Source organism: Diadema setosum, chromosome 20 (assembly GCF_964275005.1).
Source record: "Diadema setosum chromosome 20, eeDiaSeto1, whole genome shotgun sequence".
Taxonomy (NCBI): Eukaryota; Metazoa; Echinodermata; class Echinoidea; order Diadematoida; family Diadematidae; genus Diadema; species Diadema setosum.
This window is the reverse complement of record NC_092704.1, coordinates 33,478,897-33,495,770: the sequence shown is the minus strand read 5'-3', so window position 1 is coordinate 33,495,770 and position 16,874 is coordinate 33,478,897. Positions and strand designations below refer to the sequence as shown.

At 39.9% G+C, this 16,874-nt stretch overlaps 1 protein-coding gene across 1 annotated transcript in view; it reads right to left on the bottom strand.

Moving 5' to 3' along the window:
* The window catches only part of LOC140243625 (uncharacterized), a 117,352-nt gene extending 100,795 nt beyond the window's left edge, over window positions 1-16,557 (bottom strand). The window contains 2 exon segments of the mRNA XM_072323289.1: window positions 14,486-14,612; window positions 15,436-16,557. Of these exon segments, the coding sequence (XP_072179390.1) occupies window positions 14,486-14,612; window positions 15,436-16,557 (1,249 nt within the window).
* Window positions 16,558-16,874: the final 317 nt, after the last annotated feature.

Here is a 16,874-nt window from a genome sequence, read left to right as displayed (position 1 = left end):
AATATTATTTGAGTAATAAATAAAGATATCTTACCAGCATCGGATATTATTGAGGAGAGCACGAAGAAAATGACAGTACTTTTGACAAGCAGTTTCTTCATTTTCCTGAGTTAGATGAAAGATTTCTGTGCTGACGATACTTTGAAGGCAGAGGACTACAGTTTAAGGCACTATGCTGCATTGCCCAAGGTTTAAATAATAACAATCATGACACACCCACGCAGACAACCCCCTAGCTAATGAGGGAACGGAAGCGACCTTTACTCTAATAGCACAATACAGCCATCCTATTGTGCATTGTCATGCAAAGACATCATATTTCAGTATATCATATCGAGGCAAAGAACCAACAGCTAAAAGGTGGAATTCCCCATACAGCTGTAAAATGAGTTATGTCTCGTCCATGAACTGGACTGAAATAACGCTTAATCTAAACATTTTTTTTTTTTCAAATGTGTAACTTTTGTTGATGAAATGAAAAAGTGTTGTGGCATGTTCACTAGCATTCCAGCATATTTTATACACTTGTACATGTAATGAAAACAACTGAGAAACTGCGTAAGTTTAGTGTGCCTGCGATAAGATACTGTAACAACCTGTAACAATAACTTGAAAATGAAACTTGGTTCGTATTCCGAAGGCTGGAAATTCCGAAAATGAAATAAGGGTTGTTATTTTGAAGGTTCATAAGTACCGCAGGTTTTACGTTATTGGTTTCATGAACTCAATTTAATGAATATGTGCACTTGCCAAAAGAGTGTTTAACATCATGCAAAATTTGTCAGCACATAGATATGACAGATGCGTATATCAACAGAAAGAGGAACGGTTGTGGACCTGATTGAAAGTATATCTTTAGCTGTACGACAAAGGATGCATATGATGTAGCAATTGCTCGCAAGCAATTGCTTCAACCAAAGCAAAAACTTGTCAAGAAAAGATCAAGCTAAAGCAACCGCTTAAATCCACGTACCTAACCTTTTGCTTGGCTTTAATACATTTTACTTACCCTGCACAAGCAATTTCTTGCGATTTCAACAAAGGGAGGTCACGAATATAGGAAAACAAGAACACAGATCGGCGTGAATATTCAAATGTGAAGTAATAACGGGCGTTTATGTGTGTACAGAGACATTTTCTGACATAGCTGTAGAACTATAAAATGACACTCATGAATGCACACACATACACACATACACAAACCCACCCACCCACACACACACACACACACACACACACATACACACTCACGCACACACACACACACACACACACACACACACACACACACACATGTACTAGCTGATTCCGATCACTCCCCCGACTGTTGCTTAGAAGCCCAGATCTGCCAGATGGCAAGTGCAGAGAGTTCTCATTGCTCTCCACAAATGTCAGACATCCTTTTTTCCTCCTATTTAACCTCTGGACATTACCCTTGTTGAAACGAAAACGTTTCTGATATATCTAAGATGAAAATAAAAAAAAAAAAAATGAAAATTTGAGATCAGTCCCTCAGTTTTTCAACATTTGAATTGAAATCTGGCAGGCGTGACTGCTATAGGTTCTTACTGTGCTGATGTGCGGAATGAATCTTTCGTTAATACTGAACAATTCGATGGCATGGCGACTTAGTTCTAATAATGCAAAAGCATGCAAATTACCAGTATGTTTGACTCACTTACTCAGTTTTTGAGCATTTGTTTTGAGATTTTGGAAAGCAGGTCCACAAAACGAACAATATACCTGCCCACGTGTGCTGTACTTTGTGTAAATGTCATATGTATTTAGGTCCCATAGAAGAGCAGAAAGTGCCTAGTTATGGGGCTACTATCCAACTGAAATAAGACTGAGCAAATAAATGAATAAATAAATGGATAGAAAAAACAATCTGTAGATTTATACTCCTCCTGCAAAACTTTCTTTTACGATTATTGACCCAGTTAAGCAAAAGATCAGGCTCGTTCAAAAGATCTTGGAAAAAAGGAAGCAACTGCTGGAACAAGCGAAAAGTCCGTCAAGTTCATACGTCTTTGCGGGCAGCAAACAATTGTTTCTGCTTGTCTTTATGCACACGGATTCAAGCGAAAGGCTAGCACAAGCTATTGCTACTATTTATGCATACGACCAAATGTCGAGCAAAATGGACAGAAAGCGTTTTAAATACAACAGTTATTGGATAAGCAAAGACCACAAGATTTGTCAAATAATACATTACTATCCATTCAGAAATGGGAAAAAAAAACATAAAAGAAAACAGGTGTGTGAAAAAAAAGAGTCCAGGGTAATGTTTGATTTATGGCTTGTATGCAAGAAACGAGAGACCTAAGTTGTTTGTTCGTTTTCTGGGTGGGGGGTGGGTGATGAGGGATTCAATGGCTCATATACTATTGTTGTTATTGTTGGATTGCGCAGTGAGGCGATGAAGGGGCTTGCTTGGACTTCAAACGGATATTCCCCCTTCAATGACGTCATAGCAAGGCTGACTGTTAACCTCGTCATTCAGACCCGAACTGTTCATTGTTGAATGACACAATTTAAACTTATTTTCTCGTTTATCAGCATTTGTAGAATCAACTATACAATAAAGCCATATTTTCTTAATATCATGCTGATTTCAACATGAAAGCTGAAACGCAACATTTTCCTAAAGATTGCAACGAAAACCTTACATACATTACGTTGGTGTATAAGTTGTTATGTAGTAAAGATGTGTATGGTATCAGTAACACTACACGTGAAACGTAATTATGGCTTGAAGCAGAATCTACTTATATATTTTACATGCTAATTTTCATCCTTCCACAAGATGTAAAGGAATATATCCTACAGGTTATTTAATGGCTACAATACAATAGGTATTACTTCCTGCGTCTTTTATCCGGGAATTCAGACGATAGACTAAGCTTTCATTGCTTTTTGGAGCGATCACCCTTTCTTGTCTTCGGACGTACAACCTGAAGTCGCACCTACCGAATTGTCCCCCCCCCCCCCCTCTGCATTTCAGCGGGACCACATTGCTACCTCACCGAACGACGTTTCCTGAAGACGCCATTCGTGTCGATATTTCATGCACACCTGTGTGTTTGTTCTGTCAGTGTCAATCGGGCATACACGCAGGGCCTGCGAAAACTCTTGTTCTTATCTAGCCTCTCTACGCCGCAAACTGACTGGAGCTGCAGCCCGCTGTTCTAAAGGTTTTGTAAGGAAATATATATGTTTGTGTCCACCCAGGTAAACTAGTGTAAGACCATGCAACTGCAAATAGCCACGGTTTATGTCGTCATCCTCCTCCTTTCATTGGTCATCACAGATGCCGGTAAGTAACCTGTACGTGCACGTATTCACCCCCCCCCCCCCGCCCCCCCCCCCCGCCCCCCCAATACAACATAGAAACACACACATGCACAGCATACACACAGGCATACGCACACACACACTCACACACACACACACACACACACACATTGAATATAAATCATCTGTTCTCAAGATATTCAAGTGCTTTTATTCATCAGTTTAGATATGAATAACCTGTAGTAGATGACAAGTTCCAGATTGTGAACGAATACCTCCCCCCCAAAAAAAAGAAAAAAAAATACACATGTACATAATATTATATGTATGTATATATAGCAATAATAATGTCACAACCACTGACAACAGAGGAATGCCTTAAATGCCAATCTTGATTTTAACTCTTTATGTGCCACGTTCGCACGTCCGGCTTAGTCGACGGCGTGCCAACTTCGCATATTCTCGTCAACGAACAAAGCCGCCAAAACCGATCGATAAGTCGCTAATCACTGCTAATCCCGCGACACAATGAAAGCGTTTTTCGTGCTTTTGTTCCTCTCATATACGGCTTGCATTCTATGTAGTGATTGACTATCAAGTGGTGTTCCCAACTAGATTTGCTCGTACATTCTAAGTTTCTGTCGCGGTTTTATGTGCAAAATTCATGCCTTTGCAGTAATGTAGCAACTGGTCATTCGAAAGAGAAATTGAAAAATAGATTCGTCATACAATTTATATCGAAACAAAGTTTGGCATTTCTCTTTAGCTTTGCCTACTGTTATGCCCATCTTAACAGAAATTTGTAGAGGTCATACAAATTGGAAAAACATAATTCGTTCTCAAAGCATGAATACCTTCGTGTCTCGGAATAACGTGGCACACAGGGTGTTTCCACCATGGCACATAAAGAGTTAATGAATAATCCGAATTTTCGAGGATCCTTCCTCTTCATCAGGGATGACGGCCAATACGCGGAGCAACTACAATTTATATATATATATATATATATATATATATATATATATATATATATATATATACATATATATATTGTTCATTCCATCTGAGAAGATGGATGGACAGCCATATGCATTGGGTCCAGTTGGATGTGAGGTGGGACCACTTCACCGGGTTAAACACCCTGCTCTTTGCGATGAATGAATGAAGCGGTCTCTTTTACGTGCATGAGTTGTTACTCTCTCATGATACACGGGACCTCCATTCTATGTCCTATCCAAGGGACAGAGTGTTTTGCCTCTTGCTAGAGGTGACGGTATGCCTACATACAACATTGCTCAGTCCAGACTCGTGTTCGAACCCGGGCCGCGTGATCGTGAGGCAGACGTGCTACCGACTGAGCCTATACATTGAAGAGAGAGAGAGAGAAAAAAAAAACACACACAGAGAGAGAGAGAGAGAGAGGGAGAGAATACATGTGTATTTCTATCTGATAATACAACGGTTATTATTTGCTTGTCACTTGAGCATCAAGTGCATTTTTTAATGTTGATACAGATTATGTTGCTTCTATGAAGTCGCAGTTGCTTGGAATCTTGAGACTTGGGATATTGTTAAACTTTGCAAGGGAATAAAAAGAAACAACAACAAAGCAAACAAAAACAAAATGAACAAGCTGAACAAAACTCGTGCGTAACCGGTAAAACAGTTCACCCAATTTGTTTATCTGAATTCATTCAATTTTTTTTCTTATATTAGAGATGATTATATCTGTAAGGCAGCACAAGGATTTTGATTACCAATCGACATTATCACGTTACCTATAAATTACTTTCACCAAAATTGTCCCCAATTTGACAGCTCATGATAGACGAGTAGATTCTATCGAAATCAACGTCGGCTATGATTTCATGAGTTTATGTTTGAAATTAGCGCAATGCGTGCCTTTATAGCATGTAGACTGCCTAGACTAGTCTTATAATGTTACACAATGAGGTTATTAAAGTCTTCTTCGATTTATGTTATCCAATATCAGTGATTGCTGGGATAATTATAATTTACCAGAAGGAACAGGATCAAGTTTGTTTATTATTGAAAGTATACGATCGTTTCTGATGATTTACTTTGTAAATACAATGTATTCATTGACTGCAATCACACAGAATAACGTTTGTCTATTTTGTTCATCCTAAACTCAAGCACAAGCACCAAAATTGTTAATTAAATTTGACTTGAATGAAAGTCAGAATAGATGTAAGTAGATATAAAAAAGGTCTCATTGAAATTGAACAAATTTATAACAATACAGTATTAGCGACCAGTCCCATAATTACTTGCAAACATAAAGACTGATATGATCGCAAAAACCTTCTCAGCTCCCCTGATAAATAAATCAAGAATGTTGTCACATTTGGGATAGGATCATGTAACCCGGTTGAGTTTTCGAGGTTTCTAAAAAGTGCTAATAGTTGGAGCATCATGTGAGCTAAACAGTTGTTTTCTACAATGAAGAGATGTTACATTGCAAAGCCAGTGTGTACCCTATACAGCATGCAGTGTAAACGGTTGGAATATCTCACTTACCTTTAGACCTACAACATGCATGACATACTGTCTTTGATCTTCACATTTATCTTCCAACCCAGCATGAGGGATTTATTTTCTCTTTCATTTTTCCCTTCCGTTCTTCCAACTTAAACAATCATGGTTTTACCATATTACATATTGCAAAAAGTTTAAGAAATCATCAGCCTTGATATTTTGAAAATTGCCTTCTAATTAGTGTAAGTGCAATTCAAGAAACGTATTGTTTTAAGAGGACGCTAAGCACGAACTCATTTTCCAAATGTTTGATTTTTCTTACATATTACACATAGAGCAGTAAAATTACTTTAATACTAAGGTGATGCTCAGCCTTCATTAACTGAGACTTTGCATTTTCCTTTGCCGATCCCTCTGAATTTTTTTTTCGAAAATAGTTTTATCGTTCTGTAATTCACATTAATTTAACAACGTCAGGTGCCCTCACATGGTCTTTATTAGTTTGCTTATTCGTTCACTTACAACTTGTGTTCTCTTTACAATTTGTGTCACTTTTTGGCAGCTTTATTGTCATATCCTGTTTCATATTTTCATTTTATTTTAGTTTCGTTATTATACGTGTTAACAGTGGAAGTAATGTGGAGTCGAAAACTAAATGCAAATCTGATCGTCTACGTCTTCTAGATGAACTGCATCACGTGCAATTTTGATATGCTTGAAACTTATATTGAAATTTGAACCTTTACATAGGGTCATGAAATATTTTTTATTTGCATAATAAACATGATTATGTTTATTAATAGATACCTTGCAGTACTGAAAAAGCAGGAAACGCAAGGCAGAATACAAAACTGACTCCTGTCACAATACCAATACAGATGATAAAGTACAATAAAAATGTTACTAAAATGATATCATAATGTACATTGACATTAAACATACGTTTTTAGAACAATTGCACATGCTTATACCACCTTAAAAGTCAAACTTGTCTGCGTGGAGAAGCAAAAAAAAAAACCTATTCAATGAATACTCTTTTGTCGAGTTTCTTTCATTGCAATTGACTAACAAATTCCCACTCAATTCATGTGCTGCATCCACTGCATCCACTATTAAGAACCATATTATTACTGGTCGTCGGGTCGAAGCTTGATAGTTTGGTGGAAATGACTCCTGTTCAGCAGTCAACAGAACTTGAATTTGAAGCCGAGTATGACGCCCCATTATTATTTTTTTTTTTTTGGACATGACAATCACTTTAAACACTAAATTATGTAAGGTAATAAAGGACAAATTATCAATCAGTTGCAATACCGTAAAGTAAAATTCTCGACATGTTATTCCATGTTCTGCAGATCTATAGATGTTGAAGGGACTTAATGATATGACTTTAACATAATTAATTTATTTCTCATGTCCTTGTCTTTCCTCATTCCTGTCCCAAACACACACATACACACAAACCCACGCACACACACACATACACACATACAAACACACTATCTTTCGTCAGAATTCTGACGAATAGGAGCTCTTTTCACTTTCATGTAGCTGATATGGACGCGATGTGGGCTTGCAAATTGACTTGTTCAGGAATACATTACCCCTTTATTTTTTTTTTTTTCAGATGCATTTTGGAGCCGACGTCGTCGCCGCCGTCGTCGATCGCCGCCTCCTCCACCACCTCCTGGTGAGTCATGAACATGTCCATATCTACTCACACCGTAATTTACCTAATTTTTGTTTACCTACCAGATGTCTATTTTGATTTTCCTATTTCTGCAGTGTGTGCAGTTACTTTGTAATGGCAATCATTACTTGTGTTTATCTTCTGCTATCGTCTTTTTCCGTATACCTTGAGTTCTTTCGGCAATCGGTTTTACTTTGCAAGGAAATTGCCACACTCATTAAATTCCTGTGGTCAAGTATGGAACGATAACACTTTCTAAAATATGCATTGAAGAAGTCACAAGCAACCCGAAACACAGTGAGATAATCAAATACATGTCATTTTGAAATTTACTGAACAACGCCGAATATAGGCATAGAATCTACTCAAACAGTCAAAGGCTCCAACCTACAGTGCGCGGTGCTGTGGTCGATTTGCTACAAGAACAGGAGATAACATTATGACTGGAAAATGGCAAACAGTACGCAGTCATCACTATTATTAATTTACTGGCCATTAAATCAGTGCGTTCCTGGCTAAAAACTAAATGGACCTTAATTGTTGTCAACCTGGTTCGCGATTGTGTTGAAGAGAGGACCTGAGGCTTCAACCTAGAAGAGTCAAGGAAACGCAGCTTTCATGGCTTCTGTGTCATCTCATCAGAGAGCCGGGGTCTGAAAATGTCCTGAGTATGTAAGCTGAATGCAAATATACTGTATTTTCAAAAGTTATTTATTCCCAGGTGGGAAGTTGAACGTCAGTGATGATGTGGAAGTTCGTTCTTCATGTTGTGGTTGTTTCCGACGTAATTTGTTTCTTCGCTCAGACACAACGAGTCCCACTTTTACCTCTTGTGCTGGAAATATCGGCAATCAGTACACGACATCCACCTCTCGGACCGTGACATGGTCTACACCGACAGCTACTGACAACAGAGGAACACCCTCAGTCAGGTTGGAATATCTGCGTTTGTTTTTTTATTTCATTTTTTGTTTTGTTTTTGTTCAGGAAGCCACTGTACCACTGGTGTAAATCTCCTTTATCCTCATTGATGGAATACCTTGAATTTACCATGACAAAACATCCTCCACGTACACACAAAAACAAAAGCAAGGAAACGATCAGAGCGGCCAATATGCTTCCTGACATTATCATGAACATATTAACTGATTACATTTTATTTAATTTGATAAAAAATTGTTATCACTGATTATTGTACCATGCTAGGAAAACCATAAATAATGAAAGACAAACATAAAAAGCACACGTAAGACACAGAGATTTTTTTTTGATTCACATAATATTCTTAACTTTCATAAAAATAGCATGGAAGGTTCAAACTATACAGATCATAATACCGTTCTGTGTATAACTATGACAATATACAGTTGATAGCTAGAGGTGACTTTCAGTCTGAATAGCAAAATAAGAAAGAAACATATCACTTACATTTTCGAAACGATGGTGCGTGGACATATTCGTCACATATTCAATCTGTTTCTATTGTTGATCAATAGATACGTTTATCATTTTACCCTTAGAGTACATTATAACAAATAAAACTTTATATTTTCGGGAGAGATGAACATTGTATACTGACACTACACTGACATTAGTCACCAAACATTGATGTATTGCCTGAGCGATCAAGATAAAAATGCAGCCCTGCTGATGTAGCGAAGGAATCGAGGGTGATAGACCCTGCTACACGTATACCTGAAAATCATTATTTTGCAGGTAACCAAATTAGTGTTATACATACATGTATATGTATGTTACATAAAAATGCTACAGATGTTTTGTTCCCATCGTCTATCAGACCTCATTACCAGAACCTATTATGCGTATATATATGATAAATATAAAGTTTCATTTGTAACAATGTCCTCTCAGGGTAAAATAATAAAACGTATTTATTGATCAACAATAGAAACAGATTGAATATGTGACGAAGACTGTATCTCATGCTTTGTGAACGATAGCCGAGTGTCAGGTGGAAGTCCGGGTTCTTATTTCCATGAGGGCTCGCACACCGTCCAGTACCGTGCTACCGATAGTGCAGGGAACTACGCAACCTGCACAATACGATTTGTTGTGGTTGGTAAGTGTGAGACTGTACCCGATACTTGATAAACTACTTTTTGCTCTGATACCAGTGAACTTCAGATACAGTTATTTGCTTTTCAGATTGTTTTTTTTTTTTCAATACGAGAAACGTTAATGAAGGAGATGGATGGTGTAATTGTGATGACGAAAGGATCGAGAACATTATTTTGCCTATCTACTTTAGTCTAGTCTTTTCCCTCATAAGTTATACGAATGAAAGGTCTTAAACAAGTAACTGTTATTTGATACAAGCAAATCTAACATCTTTGATAAACGCTTGATTTCGTATGTTGTTTGTAGAAGATGTTCACTGCAAAATTTATCAGCGCATGCATGAAGAACAGCAAATGTTGTTGAGCAAGTATTGCTGATTCCGCTTTTCCTGAAATACAGTGAACAACAAAGATCCTGGTTTCAAAAAAACAGTTTAGTATGCGTCTTTCTTTCAACCCTTTACCCCATTAGTGATTCGTTGTTCCTCTCTATCGGCGCCATCTCACGGGAGTGTGGGGTGCTCTAACGTTCGGTATGTTGGCTCTACCTGCACGTACTCCTGTTCGACTGGCTACTACGTCAGTGGCGGATCCTCGTCTAGAACCTGTCAGCGCTCAGGCAACTCAGGTGTCTGGTCAGGATCAGCGCCCTCATGTGCACGTAAGGATTAGAGGATTTGCAAACAGGTCAATATTGTCCAAGAGAGATCCTACCACTACAAGAAGACCGATGTTTGGGCGCATAACATGTAACAACATATAACGTTCACTGTGGACAATATACATGTCCATATTGTTACTTGTAAGGAATAGAAGACTAAGTTCTCGGAAAAGTACAGAAATTAGGATTTGCTGGGGATGCATATTTTTAATGCTTGTCATCCTTTCCTATCCCTCCGTTTTGCACGGGTTGTTCCAAAAAATGTGTCTTTAGTCATATTGTACGCTGTGTTTATGAAATCATTTGACTTGAAAATTGCACAGATATCCTACCATATATTGTTTTGTGGTAAAAGCATCAGAAAAAATGCCTTTGATGCAGGTCGAAATAAAATCTGCAAAAATGTGTAATACCATAGTAATGAATTACAAAATCAATCCAATGTAATGATTATTGAAATTAAAGGCTGAAAGTGAAGAGACATTACTTGTTTGTGGATGAATTCGAGGTAGGTATGAATATTTCGAAGATTACATTGCCAGAGGTAGAATGTTACATTTCATTGCTTCTTATTTCTATGTATTTTTTTTTGGGGGGGGGGGGATGGGGATGGGGCGTTTTTAACTCAATCATTTGAATTCTTCACTATTTACTGCACTGTTTATTTCGTGATGATCGTATTTTCTTGTATTCATAACCGAAGGAATGATATGGACAAATCAATTACATGCTCTTTCACAAAAGTGTTCCAATTACCTGTATACAAAAGCAGACGATATTTTATTTCAGATAGCCATGGTGATTTAAGATAATGAGTTCTGATAGCGTGACGCAGTGTAGGGTACCTGAGTACAACAGGAAGTGACATGTATTCAAAAGAGTTTCTAGAGCGTAAAATTAACATAGCGCACGAAGCTGTAAGGCCCCCAAAGATTCCACAATTATGTTTGATTTGTACTTGACCAAACGACGCTCTAACATAAGCATCTTATTGTGTTGCAGTATTTTTGTAGATCAAATAATTGAGATAATTTCAAGACCGAAGGTGCAAAATCAGAATTCAGTAACATGGGCCACTCGCAGGCCCCAGAGTAAGCACTCATACACCGTATTGTAGGGAGTATTCTACCAATCATGGTGTCAAAATGATCGTATAAAAAAAAACATACAAGTCGAAAGCATGTTATGCATTAATATGATTCTTCTTCCTCATAGCTCAGCCACGGCGTTTAAGCAGCCGTATGCCATTTTCGAGCCTGCCGATGGCGTGCATGCCGAAAATGCAGTATAGGCCTAATCAATTTAGTTGACAATCAATTGTAAAGATAAAGATAATCTTCTACATAGCAAGTGACAGCTAGTATGACTCTCGATATTCTACGTCAACCATCCAGGGGTGACCTGCCCATCGCTGAGCGCTCCTTCAAAAGGAAGTATAAGCTGCACAAATGGCCGCTACTACAATAGCAGGTGCACGTTCTCCTGCAACCAGGGGTACACTCTCCAGGGTTCCACTTCACAGTGGACATGTTTGAGCTCTGGTTCTTGGTCCAACTCGGGATCTCCGACGTGTGCTGGTAATCAAACTCAGATCGTGAAATGTTGAATTAAGGTTACAACACTAAGTGACAGTGAGGCGAAATATCACCAGGGCCCCGTTTTATCAAAAGATAAAATCGATTTTAAATTTCTTTACTACACAGGCTGCCATAGACTTACAGCTGAAATCAACTATATAATAATCAATTTTAACTCTTCATAAAACAGGGCCCAGATGTAAGAACCCAAGGGAATGAGAGCGTTCAATATCTTGTTTCGTAATGGAAATCTTAAACCTAAATACTTGCCTTCAAAAAGTAAGAGGAGAAAATTTTTTGGGTTTATACGTTGCTCCAGTAACTACAGTAAATCTTGCACGGTGTTATGTACGTCTCAAGCCAAGCGAATCGATTTGAAAAAAAAAATCGTTCTTTGAAATAACAAAAAAGATGAAATATGTTATTAGGCATTTCAATGCGTTATTAGTATCAATTGCCACATGGGAACATACAATGCAATATTCTATAACTTTCACACAATCATTGGCCTATTGACACAACGAACTTTTGATTATGTTTCTTATAAATAACTATGTCATTAAAGGCTAGAAGTCAATAGTGAACAGTTTTATTTTGAACACAGACACCACGGCACCGTCGTTCACACATTGTCCAACATCACAGAGTGTCTACGCTCCAGCACTGGCTACTAAAGCTACGGTCACGTGGTCAACTCCCACGGCAACGGACAACTCCGGAGAGACCATAACTCCAGTCAGAGTTCAAGGGTCACCTTCCGGGAGCCAGTTCAGTGAGGGCGTCCATCACATCCAATACCGTGCAGTGGACAGTGCTGGAAATGAGAATACCTGTTCTTTCTCTATCACAGTTGAAGGTAAATGTCACTGCACCGTTCAAAGCATAGCATGCTGATTACGTATACGGTCTAAAAATCAAACCATAACGTAGGCCTATAATTTCAAGGGGGGTGGGGGCAAAAGAAGGAGACGGCACTAAGTCGTTGGAAGTCAAGATGAAGTTCACGTTATCATCACGCAAGAGTACCTCGTAGAGTTTTTTTATGTGACGCCATAGGTATTCATTCTATTGAAACGAGTTCTTTCAACCTCACGTGGCCCGAATATTTCTGAACGCAACTGATGCTCTTGTGCTCTTACCCAGCTCAAAGCCACAGCCCGAAGGCTTGTGCAAGGATGTTTTGTTATGAAAACAAACAACACACACACACACACACACACACACACACACACAATAATAAATGTGACATCTAAACTTCGGTACTCTCAACGCCACTGATATCTTCAAGAATAGTTTTATCTGGATCAGTGGTCCATCCACGCTGTAGGCCTACTTTAATAATTGCAGCCGCCGCGCCACCATGTGTACCACGCACACTCTTTGGGGACTTACACACATTACCAAAAAATGACTGACCACCAAGATCACGTGATGTCGTGAGGTACGTACACAGTTAGGTTAAGATGGTTGCGCGTAGGCTTTAAATCAGTTATGAGAAATGAGATATCCCGATACACTCCTTTCGACATCAGTGTTTCGACCCCCATTCAAATTACAAGCAATATTTCAATGAACAGAGAGGGCGTCGAACACCCTCTCTACAGGCACATAATGATTATCTGCTTTTACAGCTGGAGAGAGGAAGCCAGAAGCGCGAATGAAGCACACTTTCCTTAACACACATTTGGAAAGGAGAAAGAAGGCATTGGTTGTGATGAGGATTGAGCTTTTAACTTTTTGCATGATACGAAGAAACCACTAATGCATTGTTACAGAGCATACAATTCTGGGAGGAAGATGAAAATTGGCTTTGAAATGGCCGGCATATCCAAAAGCGCAGTTAAACAAAGTGACCCTAATAAAAGATGGGTCCACCCTGTTATCCCCCCCCCCCCCTTTTTTTTTTTGATATCTCAACCATTTCAATCCCAATTTCATCAAGTAAGGTTTGAATCACTTTTAAAATTACATGCTTTTTCACATTACGTAAGAGGTTTTTCATTATGACACACACACACACACACACACACACACACACACACACACACACACACACAAAAGAATGCCGGAAACCTGAAACTCCTCTCAAACAAAAGTACACCATCCCTTTAGATCATTAGAATAATACATTCTATCTCGAGGCGAGGCTTAAAGGAATCATTTAAGACGCGTTCTGCCCGAAGTTAAATCATACATTTTCTTTTCTTGTAATAAAGTGCTGGAGCTTCCAGTCAGTCTACACACTTTATACTTAGTATTGTAACGGCGACCTATATTTGTCGATGATGGGCAGAATATAATTCCAATTCTGTAAATGTCCCAAAATAAAGTCCCGCTATATGTTGAAGTTCTTTGTCGATGGATGCCGAGGGACACATAGAAATTACAGTTGTCAGGCAGAAGTCACGGTTAAAGAAGTTTATTGTGGAGAATCACTCGAACACATTTACAAGGGTGGATTTTGAGGATGTCTCGCCAGGCATGAGGGATGCGATGCGGTGAAAGACTTAGACTAATTAATACGGAAAGCTAACAAGACTGAAGACCGTTTCTGGACAGGTTGACTCTTTATCTCTCTCGTAGGTAGGTTACTCTCTCGCTGTTCAAACACGGGTTTCACTCTTGGCGGACACACTCTCCTCTAGGTCAATTCTCTCGAGATAAGCGCAAAGTCTGTCTTATATACCGCTGTCAAACAAGCTCCTCTTGTTCGAGAGAGATAGAGAGGACCAGTCATGAAAGTCACGAGAAAGACGTTTATCGCGCTGCGGAGAATATAGGAGAAGGGCGTCTTTGAGCGCATAGATGAAGAGCTGAAAGTCATAGGCAAGGAGAGGATACAAGGACAGGAGAAAGTCAAGATAGGAAGCAAGCACAAAGGGCTGAAGGATAGTGAAAGTCAGAGGGAAAGGGAGCAAGCTGAAAAAGGCTGAAGGACAGTGAGCGGCAAGGGCGAAGGGTAAGGGTAAGGATTCTGAAAGTCAGGACAAGGTTGAACTGCGGAGAGCAAGGCAAGAGTTCTGAAAGACAAGGCAAAGTCGAGTGAGAAGGGACAAAGCGACAGTACTGAAGGTGAAAGCAAAGTCAGAGCGAGGGAGGCACAGAATGACATGTGAAAGTCAAAAGAACAAAGAAGATGGCCAAAGAGAGCACTCCGCTGTATGCAAAGCAATTGGGATTGGGCTTGCTAACCTAGTAATTTGTGATAGCGCTAGCGAGACATCCTTTACATAGACTTGTACAATAATCATGAAAACAATGAAAAACAAGTAATGCTATATACATAATATTACATCAAACATCTTAACCAAAATGCGTGACACTATCCTCCCCCTACGGAAAGATATCGCTGTCCCCAGCGATGAAAACAGGGGTGAAGAGAAAATTGAAAGAAAGAACACCAGAAGAGAAGGGAGAGACAAGAGTAGAAAGGAAAAGCAATCTAGCAAAGCAAACAAGTTAAAAATATGAGAAATAACACAGAGACCTATAAATGAATATACAACATAAATTATGAACACATAGGCGACGCACACCAAAAAGTAGGATAAAGAAAGAGTTCCTAAAAGTTAACCTCCATAGCAACAAGCGCAATGATGCAAAAGGATAAAAGGAGGATAGTGTCACGAATGGTACAGGTTGCTGCCATTGATGGGGTGGCGGAAATTGTTGCTGCTGCTGTTGCGGTGGAAATGGCCGAGGTTGCTGCCACTGAGGAGGTGATGGCGGTTTTTGCGGCACCCAGTTTGGTCGACTGATAAAATACTGGAGCACCGGAGGCTGGCTATTGTGTTGGGGCGCTACGCGACAGTCACGGGCAAGGTGACCAAGCTTTTGACAATTATAGCAACGAGGTGCTGGTCGATCTCGAGATTGCTGCCCCCGCTGCTGTTTCGCAGGTCTGTCTGAATTAGTTTGTGACGGCTGCTGAACTAATCGAGTTAATTGGTCAATTCGATCGTCAATGGACGTGATGTGTCGCCTCAACTCGGCGTATTTCTCATCACTCACCGCGTGGGGATCCGACATCGCCGACACCGAACGAATTTGTCGGGCACCTCGGCCAGATTCCTCGCGAAGATGATGAAATCGCTCTGCAATCTCCCGAGCTGCTTGCAGAGTGGCGGGCTCTTGCATACCTATAGCCATAGCCATAGAGCTATCGCCGAGCCCTCGGAGAAAATGGCGGATCCCGATCATTTCCTTTGTCGCCGCGTCCGCTGTCGGATAGCCAAATGTTGTCAGGCGGCGAATATCGGCTGCGTAGTCAGCAATTGTCTCTCTTTGACCGAGCCGGCGTAGTTCTAATTGCGACACAAATGTGGATGGTGTCTTCCTGGCAGCAAAACGATGCTCCAGCGCCGATACTAATTTATCGAGGTCGGCGATGTCCGCCGGGGGAAGCTGTTGGAAAACAAAATCGGCCGCATCACCTCGGAGACAGGCGAGAAGGCGAACACGTTGCTCTGACTCCTCCCAGCCACAAGTTGCAGCGAGATTTCTGAAGGAAGATATGAAACTCTCCCACGATCGTCCAGTATTTCCATCATATGGCTCTTGAGGTGGCAGTTGAACTTTTACTCCACCGCCAATGTGGGACACATAAACTCCATCACTCAGTTCTCGAGTTTCACTTCCATCATTGTCAGTGATGTCGACGTTGTTTGCCTCTTCGATTTGCTTCCTAGCGTAGCTGAGTGCTGCCTTCAACTCTCTGATCTCTTTTTCCAAATCTGCCTTTCGCTTTCTCGGAGCCATTGCACAGTTTTGCTGTTTTTGTTATTTTCCAAAGCACGTGTTAAAGTCTGGATCCCACTCCTGACACCAGTGTAACGGCGACCTATATTTGTCGATGATGGGCAGAATATAATTCCAATTCTGTAAATGTCCCAAAATAAAGTCCCGCTATATGTTGAAGTTCTTTGTCGATGGATGCCGAGGGACACATAGAAATTACAGTTGTCAGGCAGAAGTCACGGTTAAAGAAGTTTATTGTGGAGAATCACTCGAACACATTTACAAGGGTGGATTTTGAGGATGTCTCGCCAGGCATGAGGGATGCGATGCGGTGAAAG